At 48.6% G+C, this 15,422-nt stretch overlaps 1 protein-coding gene across 6 annotated transcripts; it reads right to left on the bottom strand.

Annotated features, from left to right (window-relative positions):
- Positions 1-58: 58 nt before the first annotated feature.
- LOC309676110 (uncharacterized protein) lies at positions 59-14,746 on the bottom strand. Of its 6 annotated transcripts, none has more exons than XM_082488586.1 (7): positions 14,626-14,746; positions 13,531-13,601; positions 12,358-12,400; positions 7,917-7,987; positions 6,744-6,786; positions 2,298-2,368; positions 59-1,088 (listed from the first exon to the last, which is right to left on the bottom strand). In XM_082488586.1, exons 1-7 carry the CDS (start codon positions 14,719-14,721, stop codon positions 1,085-1,087), a joined length of 399 nt encoding a protein of 132 aa, XP_082344712.1. In that variant the 5' UTR covers positions 14,722-14,746; the 3' UTR covers positions 59-1,084. The 6 variants fall into 6 exon arrangements, with proteins under 6 accessions (XP_082344712.1, XP_082344711.1, XP_082344714.1 ...); XM_082488585.1 differs by lacking the exon at positions 59-1,088 and adding an exon at positions 1,508-1,727; XM_082488584.1 differs by lacking the exons at positions 59-1,088; positions 2,298-2,368 and adding an exon at positions 5,956-6,547.
- Positions 14,747-15,422: the final 676 nt, after the last annotated feature.

Raw genomic sequence — 15,422 nt, 5'->3', positions numbered from 1 at the left:
AGCCTTATCTGTGTATATCAAAACTACCTGAATTCAATCAAGAGTCATTAACAGAGAAGCTTTTCCACAGATTTATTGTACATTCATTACAAAAATCATTGGTTCAAGTTTCCATTCTAGCAAATACTTAGGAACAGACGGCAGCCTCTACAATATACAGGGTCCCTACAAATAAACAGAGCCTGGCAAAACTGAAGAGATTTGACCTAGAACCATGTTCCAAAAGCTTGCCTGTTCTTCCCCAAATATCTTAAAAAATCTCCCCAAAACAGGCTTTGCAGAAACCATAAAAACAGGAGCTGAATGTCATTACAGCAGTGATTAGTAACATCTTCTCTTGGATATCTATTGGCCAGACCAGAGAACAGCAGCTAAAGCATACAGCTCCTCTGCCAGGAAACGAAGTGGTGAGATAGCACCACCCAAGTTGTTTTAACACCTTTTGTTTTTACTTTGCTTAAAAATGTATGCCTTGATTCAGGGTCCAACTTCCACCCATTGGAACATGTTTTACCTTTATCTGCCAAAAACTGAGAGCCACACTCTTCTTTTCAAGGAGATATCTGAAGGAGTAAGACACGCAAGTGCCGAGCAGAGGTATGAGGATGTCTGAACCTCCCAAGAAAGCCTTTAATGCAGAAACACTGCTGGTGAACCCAATGATTCTGATTAAAGCAGATGTTCTGTTGTGAACAGCCCCACCACTCCCCACCAACAGCTTTCACCTCAAGTGTTTAAACCATACCTGTATCCTGGTGCCAGGGTTGGCCATTCACCTCAGATGATACAAGAACCCATTCAAAATATTTTTCAACTGGTGAACTGCCCTGGGAGTCCCCAGGACTTCGCAACCCTCTCACAGGAGTGCTGCAGGGACAGATTTTCTAAGCCAAATGCAAGGTGTTCGGATGCCCTTGGAGTGGGACTCTACAGGTACCAAACAGCTCCGTCATTACGTTGCCAGCTAGATGAATTTTTTGGAGAACACAAGCCTGATGGCTGAGTACGGAGCAGCCTGCTCAGCAGAATATGACTCAGTAGTCATTGCCGGACACGGTATAGGACAACCTAGGCAGCAACAGAACTATCTGAAAAAGAAAAAATAAACAATAATTGGCTACTAGGTTAAAATCAATATGGGAAATGAGTTTGCATGTTTCTGTTTAATAAACGCTTCACCTGTCAGCAATAACCCAAGCATTTCCTCTCTTAGGAATTCCAACCCTGTCACTTGAATATTTATACAGCAAAGGAGAAGGCATGAACAATCTGAAATTTTTAAAACCAACTGTCACTGTGGATTACCCTTATATAAATCCTTTACAGGGAGGCCACCATTGCAACTAATCAGACCAGTACAGCACCCAAACTGGAAGTTCACATCAACCTCATCCTTCTGGGTAAGTCCACCAGACAGGGAAGTGCAGTATATCAGTAAGACTGTGACTAAGGGCCAAACGCTGTATACAACCGGAAGCTCTATTTGACAGTAAAAGGGGAGTCTCCTACTGAAGTTAAATGGCACTAACAGGTTCCACACAGCACACGACAGCAGACCAACACCAAGGGTATTTTGTTTATCTGGAATCCTGGGTATAGCACTCATCTTGGAGAACCGTGTTGCACTGTCAATGAGCGCTACGTCTTTGCTTTGAAAGGTGTCTCAGATGAAGCAAAACGAGTTCTCATCTCTGTCCTGTCCACAGGAACTCTGGCTCGCTGCTGAACTAGATCATGTGAAAAGACAACAGTCAGTTAAAACCAAGTTGTCCTCGTCTCTAACAGCGAGTTGTGTGCTGCAAGATGCATTTCTCCTGCTACCTGTTGGAGGTTTTCTTCCTGTTCCTTTTCACTACATGCATTTACTGGTACACTGCAAAATTCATCTTCTGTGAAGGACAGGAGCTCATGCCTAAAGCTCTGGTATTGGGCACCTGAACCGTAGAGGCTGCCCTGATTTGCAGCAGTGATCTATGCATCCCTGCAGAGCTTACAGCAGTGGGAACTGCCAAAGGACGGGATATTCCCAACCACGCCTCACCCAGCAGCTACCTGTGGACTTTGCCAGGGCTGCCCAAAGGCCCTTCGGCTCAGGAGGAGTTACCTTCAAACCCCTTTAGGTGGGCAAAAAGGGATCCCCTTTTCCAATTCCCTTCTGTTCCCTCCTGATTTAAAATACCAGTACGCGTTGTTGCCACTGGAGGGCATCACACGAAGCTCTTTCACAACGCTGCACCGGTTAACAGACAGGTTTACACAAACCGTCTATGGCTAACCAGGCGGTTACAACTGATTACCGTAATCCTGCAGCGCGTCCAGTGTCCTTCCTCGACCAGCCCTGGAGCCGGGAACAAAGGGACCCACGGGCCTGTGAACAAAAACACACGGGTCAGGCAACGTCAAAAGCACAAATACAACAACAGGCAACACAACAGCCCTGAAAGACGGTTTAGTGTGTTTGATTCAAATGGAACACACCCACCGTTTTCTACAGAAACACCTGCCTTTTTAACTTGCTCCCTCCAATTGCCATTAAAACCTTGTAGGTAGAGGAAGTAGGTCCTGACTTTATCTCACAGGCAGGCCTTGTTCTTCCACCGTTTAATTTAGGAGGACAGTATCAGTAGAGTCAGTATAACGTCACCGGCTCCACCTTCTTAGTCCTCCAGATGAATCTCCACAAGAAACTCCTAGGAAGTCTCAGGAACTGACTGTGCTTTCCTAAAGCAGTCTGCAGAGCCCAGCCACCCCGCCTGCCTTTCTGGCCTGGCAGGCTATTCCCTATTCCTGCCCTCAAACTCAGCTGTACCTTTGCAACCGCCCACTTCTGCCTTCCGACAGTACCCGGTATTATTCATCGGCAACGCACAGGCAAGCGGCCAGGGACCAGGCAAAGGTGAGGCTCTGCTTCCCGTTCAGCTCAGCACCTGGACTCCACTGACCCCCTGCACAGCCCAAGCTACAACGCTGTTTGTTAAACTTTCTCTCCGTGGCGTTTACGCTGGTGTGCTCACCCGCCAGCATACACCGGGCCCAGCTGTCCCGGCCCCAGCTGACGTAAACCTTTTCCAAGCGGTTTTAAGCTTTGCATACACAAACGATACCGGGGCCACGAACCGCTTCACGAAAGGGCCGTAAGGGGCTGCGCTCTCTGCCAGAAAGGGTGGTTATCCCACAGCTGGAGCCGAGTAAAAGTGATTGGGGTTTTTTGGGTGTCTTTTTTTTTTTATTTTTTTTTTTTTTCCTGCAAACGCAAAGCAGGAGTTTAAACACAGCACCAGAAAGACCGCAGCAGCAGCGGAGCCGACCACGCTGCAGGCACTGCCCTAACCAAACCCAGCACTACAGGCAGCAGGGCCCGGTGACCGTCGCAAAGGGCCGGACAGCGCTTACCTGCCTCTCCGCGTGCGAGCGGAGGGAGGGCGAAAAACACCCTTCCTCACGAGACGTCCCCAGCCGCCATAAGAGCTCGCCTCGTGCCGCCGCCATTTTCTGAAGGCGGAGGCCGCGTGACGAGCCCCCGCCCCGGCCGGGGCGGGGGCTCGTCACGCGGCCTCCGCCCTCAGATAATGGCGGGGAAGCGGCGGGCCTTCGTTTCCTGGGCTGGGCCGGGCCTAGCCAAAAGTTCCCTCTGGTTGGAGATATTTCGCAGCCGGTTGGATACGCGTAAGTTTTCTCTCAAGCTCTAAACAAGATTTCTTACGTTCCGTCGACAGGGTGGGAAAGCACATAGTCAGGAAATGCCTGGGGCCACCCCCAGCGCCTCCTGCCTTGTCCTGAAAGCTGCAGGTAGGCTGCTGGAGTAAACCTATTTAATATAGGTTTGATAGCCCTGTGTAACAAAATGCACGATGAAGCGAATATTGAGTAGCCCTGCTGTTTATAATCTTGAGCTTGTAAAGCTTTGTTGTAGCAAGAGTAGGCAGCAGCCCTGCTTGCCTTGGCTCATTTAGTGTGGCTTTTCTTGTCTCTAGGAAAGCAGCTGGTGCGTTTAGTATGGGCCAAGGCTTTGGGGAGAGCTTCGTTATCCTCACTCTAAATCATTTTGTGTCTTACGGGTTGGCCCACCACCAGTCAGGCTGGCCAGCCCAACCTGAAGCCGTATGTCCATGTTTGCCTCTTTGTGCCACAGTGCATGGTTAGGGAGGGCTCAGCTAGTCATGAAGCTGCAGGTCCCTCTCCCCTCTGGGCCAGGTGCATCCCAGGGTTTCACCACACTGGTAATTCCTCGGGGCCTCCCAGGACAGCCAAAGGCAGGAAAAACAGCCATGGGTGGGAAAGCTGGGGAGCATACGGGTGCTAAGCCTCAGCACAGAGGCAGCTGTCACACGTAGAGACAGGCTGCTGGGCTTCATTCATAACTTTTTATTCTTGCACAAGGCAAAGAAATAGCCAGAGGTAAAGAGCAGTAGCCATAAACCACCTCTGCAGTCTCTGTATTCTGGAGGTAACAAAGCTGTGCTCGGCCTCAGCAAAAGCAAAGCAAATTGCTCATCAGACTCCTCTTCCAAGCAAAGTAAACACTTTGCCTCTTGCCCTTGAAATGGCTTATCAAAGAGCAATATCTCATCAAAGCCTCTTTCAAATCTGGGCTAACTACTGTTCATGCTATTATTAACTGGAGGCAATTTGGGAAGGGGAGGTAGGGGGCTTTGATTCCTCTGACATGAAAGCTTTAAAGAAGAGAAGGATCTCATACTATCGACCTGTGATGCCGTGGCATACAGATAAAAGCCTAGCTGTCATTTTTGCCTGCAGAGCCTCACTGTGACTTCAATGGACTGACTTTGGGGTAGCTCAAGCCTGATTTATGAACTGTAGTTTTCCCCCTTGGATCCCACAGACCATGACCTTTCCTCCTCCAATGGCCCACAAAGGCAGGGAGAAGTCATGTCGCTTCCCATACATGGAAGCACATGGTCTACAGTGATGATTTAAGTCCAAAATTTCTGAACATGCCCAAAGAGATCACTGGTATTGACATACAGGAAAGGACACTTAAGAAGCAGTCTGACTTCTCACAGCCCGTCAGATGTAAAAGAAAACCTTTGTTCTTGGTGGAGAATTTAAAATTCAGTATCATCATTGTTACAACTTGTTCTCTTGCTTTGCATTCCTCTGTCTGTGCATTAACCCTAGGGTTAATATCTGGCTCTTAAGAGAGTTAAATAAGTCGAAAGGTCAAAGGATAGACAGAAATAAAAATACATACACAAAGATCTGATTAAATTAGAAATTTACGTTACTTTTTTTCTTTTTCTGCACATGGAAAAACAACCATTAGCTTTTAGGCTGTGCGGTGCCCTCTTAGTCCCTCAGTTGCTTTCTGTGTATTGCTGGTGTATCTCGGCTGACACTGGGTCAGCTCAGTTGTAAAGCTCTGAAGAGCAGGTCTGTGCTGGGCAGGCTCTCTGTGCTTAGAGCACTAGTATCAAACTGAAGAAAATCTAAGCTCAGGGAGCAGTGGATCACAAGAGGTGGGAATAGGTCTGAGCTTTGCTCAGTGACAGCACTGTGGCATTTCAGGTACAGACTATGATAATGTGACCATGTATTTGCAACTGGTCTGGAGGCAGAATTTCTTCAGAAAGCCAAAATGATCCAAGATGTGGATCAGTGGGTAAAAAATAACACTTAAGAGGTAGATTATGAACTAAACTAAGCCAATGAAAGTGAAGTATAACTTCCACCAAAACTGGTGCGTTGGGAAGTTTTTTTACTTGAAAGTCCTGAGGTGGGGCTACTGGTGGGCAGATGTTTCTCTGTGGGATGCTAAGTGGGAAAAAAACCCCGAAAGTCCCTTTTTTCGGACCACCTCCTAGAAACACTATTGACTCTTGTTACAACAAAAGCAACACAAATATCACTTTGCTGATACATACTGAGCCAGACTTAAACATGTCACTGATATTTACTGAACAAATATTGTTAGGTATGTACTCTGATGTGGTTCAAAGAACACTTGTTTATTTAAACCAGCTTATTTTAAAACAAGGCTTTATGTTTTCTTTCTTTTTTTGTTCCTGGCATGATAGAGCAGCTAAAACTTTATGCTTTCTGACCTTGGCTTGTCAGAGATTTGTCATAACAGGGGACAGCATATTTGTACCGAGTCTGCCAGCACGGATTTTCAGGGGCTGAGAGAGGCTGCTCACTTTTAGGGCTGGGTTGTATGGTGAGGATAATTTCATTCTGCTCTCACAATGTCCTGAAAACTGTCTATTCATCCAGTTGGGAGTTATTCTCCCTAAGGATCCCCAAAAGCTGTGCCTGATGTTATGCATGCCATTCCCAGCCCTGTCTTGGTGGGGTGGCTGGGCATCTTGCCTGTTTCTCAGCGCTTATATTCATGCTATATCATTGCAGTCTGTCTTAGTTACGGTAAGCGGTGTCTGAAATAGCTGGCACCATTCACTGCTGGGGACAGGTTCTGGGACTCTGTGTGCACATGCAGATGGCATTCGGCACTCCCACGAGTCTCACTGAGGTCAAGACAAAGTGGAGAGGGAGGACAGATTTCTGGCTTCTCAGGAGCTCTGACCAGTATCTGTGTAAAGCAGCAGTGACAAACCATTACAAAAGCACCTACTTTCTAAATTTCTCTTCCCACTGTTTTTGAGGGTCAGCATGGTTCAATCCAGAGCCCTCAGCAGCAGCCTGGCAGCCCCCGGGTCTAGGCCAGGGTTCCCCACAGTATGGACACCGACAAGTCACTGTGCTTCCCTGCAACCTGTTTTACCCACCTGCAAAGGGCTCTGTGGTTTTTCTGGTAAAGCACTTGGGGATCTGTAAAGGAAAAATTTCATTTTCTGTAAAGGAAAATATTGCAAGCCAAGTAACGTATTTTTTTATTTAAGCCAAAAAGGGACAGCTCTTGCTGGAGGTGCGAAGCAATATTCCTCACACATTCCACACTGCAAATACCAAGGGAATCTCATCAAACATATTGCATTTCATCTTTAGGCTAAGACAAAGCTGTACCTCCTCCCAAGGAACTACGGAGCTGCAGGATCACTAGGATGACATCATTCTACTGGGTTATAAAATATGATGCATGCTGAACTTGGCGCTCAGCATGCTCAGGTTGAGCTAAGAGCTATTTGACAGTAAAAGGGGAGTCTCCTACTGAAGTTAAATGGCACTAACAGGTTCCACACAGCACACCACAGCAGACCAACACCAAGGGTATTTTGTTTATCTGGAATGCTGGGTATAGCACTCATCTTGGAGAACCGTGTTGCACTGTCAATCTGAGCGCTACGTCTTTGCTTTGAAAGGTGTCTCAGATGAAGCAAAACGAGTTCTCATCTCTGTCCTGTCCACAGGAACTCTGGCTCGCTGCTGAACTAGATCATGTGAAAAGACAACAGTCAGTTAAAACCAAGTTGTCCTCGTCTCTAACAGCGAGTTATGTGCTGCAAGATGCATTTCTCCTGCTACCTGTTGGAGGTTTTCTTCCTGTTCCTTTTCACTACATGCATTTACTGGTACACTGCAAAATTCATCTTCTGTGAAGGACAGGAGCTCATGCCTAAAGCTCTGGTATTGGGCACCTGAACCGTAGAGGCTGCCCTGATTTGCAGCAGTGATCTATGCATCCCTGCAGAGCTTACAGCAGTGGGAACTGCCAAAGGACGGGATATTCCCAACCACGCCTCACCCAGCAGCTACCTGTGGACTTTGCCAGGGCTGCCCAAAGGCCCTTCGGCTCAGGAGGAGTTACCTTCAAACCCCTTTAGGTGGGCAAAAAGGGATCCCCTTTTCCAATTCCCTTCTGTTCCCTCTTGATTTAAAATACCAGTACGCGTTGTTGCCACTGGAGGGCATCACACGAAGCTCTTTCACAACGCTGCGCCGATTAACAGACAGGTTTACACAAACCGTCTATGGCTAACCAGGCGGTTACAACTGATTACCGTAATCCTGCAGCGCGTCCAGTGTCCTTCCTCGACCAGCCCTGGAGCCGGGAACAAAGGGACCCACGGGCCTGTGAACAAAAACACACGGGTCAGGCAACGTCAAAAGCACAAATACAACAACAGGCAACACAACAGCCCTGAAAGACGGTTTAGTGTGTTTGATTCAAATGGAACACACCCACCGTTTTCTACAGAAACACCTGCCTTTTTAACTTGCTCCCTCCAATTGCCATTAAAACCTTGTAGGTAGAGGAAGTAGGTCCTGACTTTATCTCACAGGCAGGCCTTGTTCTTCCACCATTTAATTTAGGAGGACAGTATCAGTAGAGTCAATATAACGTCACCGGCTCCACCTTCTTAGTCCTCCAGATGAATCTCCACAAGAAACTCCTAGGAAGTCTCAGGAACTGACTGTGCTTTCCTAAAGCAGTCTGCAGAGCCCAGCCACCCCGCCTGCCTTTCTGGCCTGGCAGGCTATTCCCTATTCCTGCCCTCAAACTCAGCTGTACCTTTGCAACCGCCCACTTCTGCCTTCCGACAGTACCCGGTATTATTCATCGGCAACGCACAGGCAAGCGGCCAGGGACCAGGCAAAGGTGAGGCTCTGCTTCCCGTTCAGCTCAGCACCTGGACTCCACTGACCCCCTGCACAGCCCAAGCTACAACGCTGTTTGTTAAACTTTCTCTCCGTGGCGTTTACGCTGGTGTGCTCACCCGCCAGCATACACCGGGCCCAGCTGTCCCGGCCCCAGCTGACGTAAACCTTTTCCAAGCGGTTTTAAGCTTTGCATACACAAACGATACCGGGGCCACGAACCGCTTCACGAAAGGGCCGTAAGGGGCTGCGCTCTCTGCCAGAAAGGGTGGTTATCCCACAGCTGGAGCCGAGTAAAAGTGATTGGGGTTTTTTGGGTGTCTTTTTTTTTTTTTTTTTTTTTTTTTTTTCCTGCAAACGCAAAGCAGGAGTTTAAACACAGCACCAGAAAGACCGCAGCAGCAGCGGAGCCGACCACGCTGCACGCACTGCCCTAACCAAACCCAGCACTACAGGCAGCAGGGCCCGGTGACCGTCGCAAAGGTCCGGACAGCGCTTACCTGCCTCTCCGCGTGCGAGCGGAGGGAGGGCGAAAAACACCCTTCCTCACGAGACGTCCCCAGCCGCCATAAGAGCTCGCCTCGTGCCGCCGCCATTTTCTGAAGGCGGAGGCCGCGTGACGAGCCCCCGCCCCGGCCGGGGGCGTGACGAGCCTCCGCCCTCAGATAATGGCGGGGAAGCGGCGGGCCTTCGTTTCCTTGGGCTGGGCCGGGCCTAGCCAAAAGTTCCCTCTGGTTGGAGATATTTCGCAGCCGGTTGGATACGCGTAAGTTTTCTCTCAAGCTCTAAACAAGATTTCTTACGTTCCGTCGACAGGGTGGGAAAGCACATAGTCAGGAAATGCCTGGGGCCACCCCCAGCGCCTCCTGCCTTGTCCTGAAAGCTGCAGGTAGGCTGCTGGAGTAAACCTATTTAATATAGGTTTGATAGCCCTGTGTAACAAAATGCACGATGAAGCGAATATTGAGTAGCCCTGCTGTTTATAATCTTGAGCTTGTAAAGCTTTGTTGTAGCAAGAGTAGGCAGCAGCCCTGCTTGCCTTGGCTCATTTAGTGTGGCTTTTCTTGTCTCTAGGAAAGCAGCTGGTGTGTTTAGTATGGGCCAAGGCTTTGGGGAGAGCTTCGTTATCCTCACTCTAAATCATTTTGTGTCTTACGGGTTGGCCCACCACCAGTCAGGCTGGCCAGCCCAACCTGAAGCCGTATGTCCATGTTTGCCTCTTTGTGCCACAGTGCATGGTTAGGGAGGGCTCAGCTAGTCATGAAGCTGCAGGTCCCTCTCCCCTCTGGGCCAGGTGCATCCCAGGGTTTCACCACACTGGTAATTCCTCGGGGCCTCCCAGGACAGCCAAAGGCAGGAAAAACAGCCATGGGTGGGAAAGCTGGGGAGCGTACGGGTGCTAAGCCTCAGCACAGAGGCAGCTGTCACATGTAGAGACAGGCTGCTGGGCTTCATTCATAACTTTTTATTCTTGCACAAGGCAAAGAAATAGCCAGAGGTAAAGAGCAGTAGCCATAAACCACCTCTGCAGTCTCTGTATTCTGGAGGTAACAAAGCTGTGCTCGGCCTCAGCAAAAGCAAAGCAAATTGCTCATCAGACTCCTCTTCCAAGCAAAGTAAACACTTTGCCTCTTGCCCTTGAAATGGCTTATCAAAGAGCAATATCTCATCAAAGCCTCTTTCAAATCTGGGCTAACTACTGTTCATGCTATTATTAACTGGAGGCAATTTGGGAAGGGGAGGTAGGGGGCTTTGATTCCTCTGACATGAAAGCTTTAAAGAAGAGAAGGATCTCATACTATCGACCTGTGATGCCGTGGCATACAGATAAAAGCCTAGCTGTCATTTTTGCCTGCAGAGCCTCACTGTGACTTCAATGGACTGACTTTGGGGTAGCTCAAGCCTGATTTATGAACTGTAGTTTTCCCCCTTGGATCCCACAGACCATGACCTTTCCTCCTCCAATGGCCCACAAAGGCAGGGAGAAGTCATGTCGCTTCCCATACATGGAAGCACATGGTCTACAGTGATGATTTAAGTCCAAAATTTCTGAACATGCCCAAAGAGATCACTGGTATTGACATACAGGAAAGGACACTTAAGAAGCAGTCTGACTTCTCACAGCCCGTCAGATATAAAAGAAAACCTTTGTTCTTGGTGGAGAATTTAAAATTCAGTATCATCATTGTTACAACTTGTTCTCTTGCTTTGCATTCCTCTGTCTGTGCATTAACCCTAGGGTTAATATCTGGCTCTTAAGAGAGTTAAATAAGTCGAAAGGTCAAAGGATAGACAGAAATAAAAATACATACACAAAGATCTGATTAAATTAGAAATTTACGTTACTTTTTTTCTTTTTCTGCACATGGAAAAACAACCATTAGCTTTTAGGCTGTGCGGTGCCCTCTTAGTCCCTCAGTTGCTTTCTGTGTATTGCTGGTGTATCTCGGCTGACACTGGGTCAGCTCAGTTGTAAAGCTCTGAAGAGCAGGTCTGTGCTGGGCGGGCTCTCTGTGCTTAGAGCACTAGTATCAAACTGAAGAAAATCTAAGCTCAGGGAGCAGTGGATCACAAGAGGTGGGAATAGGTCTGAGCTTTGCTCAGTGACAGCACTGTGGCATTTCAGGTACAGACTATGATAATGTGACCATGTATTTGCAACTGGTCTGGAGGCAGAATTTCTTCAGAAAGCCAAAATGATCCAAGATGTGGATCAGTGGGTAAAAAATAACACTTAAGAGGTAGATTATGAACTAAACTAAGCCAATGAAAGTGAAGTATAACTTCCACCAAAACTGGTGCGTTGGGAAGTTTTTTTACTTGAAAGTCCTGAGGTGGGGCTACTGGTGGGCAGATGTTTCTCTGTGGGATGCTAAGTGGGAAAAAAACCCCGAAAGTCCCTTTTTTCGGACCACCTCCTAGAAACACTATTGACTCTTGTTACAACAAAAGCAACACAAATATCACTTTGCTGATACATACTGAGCCAGACTTAAACATGTCACTGATATTTACTGAACAAATATTGTTAGGTATGTACTCTGATGTGGTTCAAAGAACACTTGTTTATTTAAACCAGCTTATTTTAAAACAAGGCTTTATGTTTTCTTTCTTTTTTTGTTCCTGGCATGATAGAGCAGCTAAAACTTTATGCTTTCTGACCTTGGCTTGTCAGAGATTTGTCATAACAGGGGACAGCATATTTGTACCGAGTCTGCCAGCACGGATTTTCAGGGGCTGAGAGAGGCTGCTCACTTTTAGGGCTGGGTTGTATGGTGAGGATAATTTCATTCTGCTCTCACAATGTCCTGAAAACTGTCTATTCATCCAGTTGGGAGTTATTCTCCCTAAGGATCCCCAAAAGCTGTGCCTGATGTTATGCATGCCATTCCCAGCCCTGTCTTGGTGGGGTGGCTGGGCATCTTGCCTGTTTCTCAGTGCTTATATTCATGCTATATCATTGCAGTCTGTCTTAGTTACGGTAAGCGGTGTCTGAAATAGCTGGCACCATTCACTGCTGGGGACAGGTTCTGGGACTCTGTGTGCACATGCAGATGGCATTCGGCACTCCCACGAGTCTCACTGAGGTCAAGACAAAGTGGAGAGGGAGGACAGATTTCTGGCTTCTCAGGAGCTCTGACCAGTATCTGTGTAAAGCAGCAGTGACAAACCATTACAAAAGCACCTACTTTCTAAATTTCTCTTCCCACTGTTTTTGAGGGTCAGCATGGTTCAATCCAGAGCCCTCAGCAGCAGCCTGGCAGCCCCCGGGTCTAGGCCAGGGTTTCCCACAGTATGGACACCGACAAGTCACTGTGCTTCCCTGCAACCTGTTTTACCCACCTGCAAAGGGCTCTGTGGTTTTTCTGGTAAAGCACTTGGGGATCTGTAAAGGAAAAATTTCATTTTCTGTAAAGGAAAATATTGCAAGCCAAGTAACGTATTTTTTTATTTAAGCCAAAAAGGGACAGCTCTTGCTGGAGGTGCGAAGCAATATTCCTCACACATTCCACACTGCAAATACCAAGGGAATCTCATCAAACATATTGCATTTCATCTTTAGGCTAAGACAAAGCTGTACCTCCTCCCAAGGAACTACGGAGCTGCAGGATCACTAGGATGACATCATTCTACTGGGTTATAAAATATGATGCATGCTGAACTTGGCGCTCAGCATGCTCAGGTTGAGCTAAGAGCTATTTGACAGTAAAAGGGGAGTCTCCTGCTGAAGTTAAATGGCACTAACAGGTTCCACACAGCACACCACAGCAGACCAACACCAAGGGTATTTTGTTTATCTGGAATGCTGGGTATAGCACTCATCTTGGAGAACCGTGTTGCACTGTCAATCTGAGCGCTACGTCTTTGCTTTGAAAGGTGTCTCAGATGAAGCAAAACGAGTTCTCATCTCTGTCCTGCCCACAGGAACTCTGGCTCGCTGCTGAACTAGATCATGTGAAAAGACAACAGTCAGTTAAAACCAAGTTGTCCTCGTCTCTAACAGCGAGTTGTGTGCTGCAAGATGCATTTCTCCTGCTACCTGTTGGAGGTTTTCTTCCTGTTCCTTTTCACTACATGCATTTACTGGTACACTGCAAAATTCATCTTCTGTGAAGGACAGGAGCTCATGCCTAAAGCTCTGGTATTGGGCACCTGAACCGTAGAGGCTGCCCTGATTTGCAGCAGTGATCTATGCATCCCTGCAGAGCTTACAGCAGTGGGAACTGCCAAAGGACGGGATATTCCCAACCACGCCTCACCCAGCAGCTACCTGTGGACTTTGCCAGGGCTGCCCAAAGGCCCTTCGGCTCAGGAGGAGTTACCTTCAAACCCCTTTAGGTGGGCAAAAAGGGATCCCCTTTTCCAATTCCCTTCTGTTCCCTCTTGATTTAAAATACCAGTACGCGTTGTAGCCACTGGAGGGCATCACACGAAGCTCTTTCACAACGCTGCACCGGTTAACAGACAGGTTTACACAAACCGTCTATGGCTAACCAGGCGGTTACAACTGATTACCGTAATCCTGCAGCGCGTCCAGTGTCCTTCCTCGACCAGCCCTGGAGCCGGGAACAAAGGGACCCACGGGCCTGTGAACAAAAACACACGGGTCAGGCAACGTCAAAAGCACAAATACAACAACAGGCAACACAACAGCCCTGAAAGACGGTTTAGTGTGTTTGATTCAAATGGAACACACCCACCGTTTTCTACAGAAACACCTGCCTTTTTAACTTGCTCCCTCCAATTGCCATTAAAACCTTGTAGGTAGAGGAAGTAGGTCCTGACTTTATCTCACAGGCAGGCCTTGTTCTTCCACCGTTTAATTTAGGAGGACAGTATCAGTAGAGTCAGTATAACGTCACCGGCTCCACCTTCTTAGTCCTCCAGATGAATCTCCACAAGAAACTCCTAGGAAGTCTCAGGAACTGACTGTGCTTTCCTAAAGCAGTCTGCAGAGCCCAGCCACCCCGCCTGCCTTTCTGGCCTGGCAGGCTATTCCCTATTCCTGCCCTCAAACTCAGCTGTACCTTTGCAACCGCCCACTTCTGCCTTCCGACAGTACCCGGTATTATTCATCGGCAACGCACAGGCAAGCGGCCAGGGACCAGGCAAAGGTGAGGCTCTGCTTCCCGTTCAGCTCAGCACCTGGACTCCACTGACCCCCTGCACAGCCCAAGCTACAACGCTGTTTGTTAAACTTTCTCTCCGTGGCGTTTACGCTGGTGTGCTCACCCGCCAGCATACACCGGGCCCAGCTGTCCCGGCCCCAGCTGACGTAAACCTTTTCCAAGCGGTTTTAAGCTTTGCATACACAAACGATACCGGGGCCACGAACCGCTTCACGAAAGGGCCGTAAGGGGCTGCGCTCTCTGCCAGAAAGGGTGGTTATCCCACAGCTGGAGCCGAGTAAAAGTGATTGGGGTTTTTTGGGTGTCTTTTTTTTTTTTTTTTTTTTTTTTTCCTGCAAACGCAAAGCAGGAGTTTAAACACAGCACCAGAAAGACCGCAGCAGCAGCGGAGCCGACCACGCTGCAGGCGCTGCCCTAACCAAACCCAGCACTACAGGCAGCAGGGCCCGGTGACCGTCGCAAAGGGCCGGACAGCGCTTACCTGCCTCTCCGCGTGCGAGCGGAGGGAGGGCGAAAAACACCCTTCCTCACGAGACGTCCCCAGCCGCCATAAGAGCTCGCCTCGTGCCGCCGCCATTTTCTGAAGGCGGAGGCCGCGTGACGAGCCCCCGCCCCGGCCGGGGCGGGGGCTCGTCACGCGGCCTCCGCCCTCAGATAATGGCGGGGAAGCGGCGGGCCTTCGTTTCCTTGGGCTGGGCCGGGCCTAGCCAAAAGTTCCCTCTGGTTGGAGATATTTCGCAGCCGGTTGGATACGCGTAAGTTTTCTCTCAAGCTCTAAACAAGATTTCTTACGTTCCGTCGACAGGGTGGGAAAGCACATAGTCAGGAAATGCCTGGGGCCACCCCCAGCGCCTCCTGCCTTGTCCTGAAAGCTGCAAGTAGGCTGCTGGAGTAAACCTATTTAATATAGGTTTGATAGCCCTGTGTAACAAAATGCACGATGAAGCGAATATTGAGTAGCCCTGCTGTTTATAATCTTGAGTTTGTAAAGCTTTGTTGTAGCAAGAGTAGGCAGCAGCCCTGCTTGCCTTGGCTCATTTAGTGTGGCTTTTCTTGTCTCTAGGAAAGCAGCTGGTGCGTTTAGTATGGGCCAAGGCTTTGGGGAGAGCTTCGTTATCCTCACTCTAAATCATTTTGTGTCTTACGGGTTGGCCCACCACCAGTCAGGCTGGCCAGCCCAACCTGAAGCCGTATGTCCATGTTTGCCTCTTTGTGCCACAGTGCATGGTTAGGGAGGGCTCAGCTAGTCATGAAGCTGCAGGTCCCTCTCCCCTCTGG

The sequence above is a fragment of the Vanellus vanellus genome, assembly GCF_965231255.1.
Source record: "Vanellus vanellus genome assembly, chromosome: 11".
Lineage (NCBI taxonomy): Eukaryota > Metazoa > Chordata > Aves > Charadriiformes > Charadriidae > Vanellus > Vanellus vanellus.
Note: the sequence above shows the minus strand (reverse complement) of the source record. Positions and strands in the feature narration are given on the sequence as shown.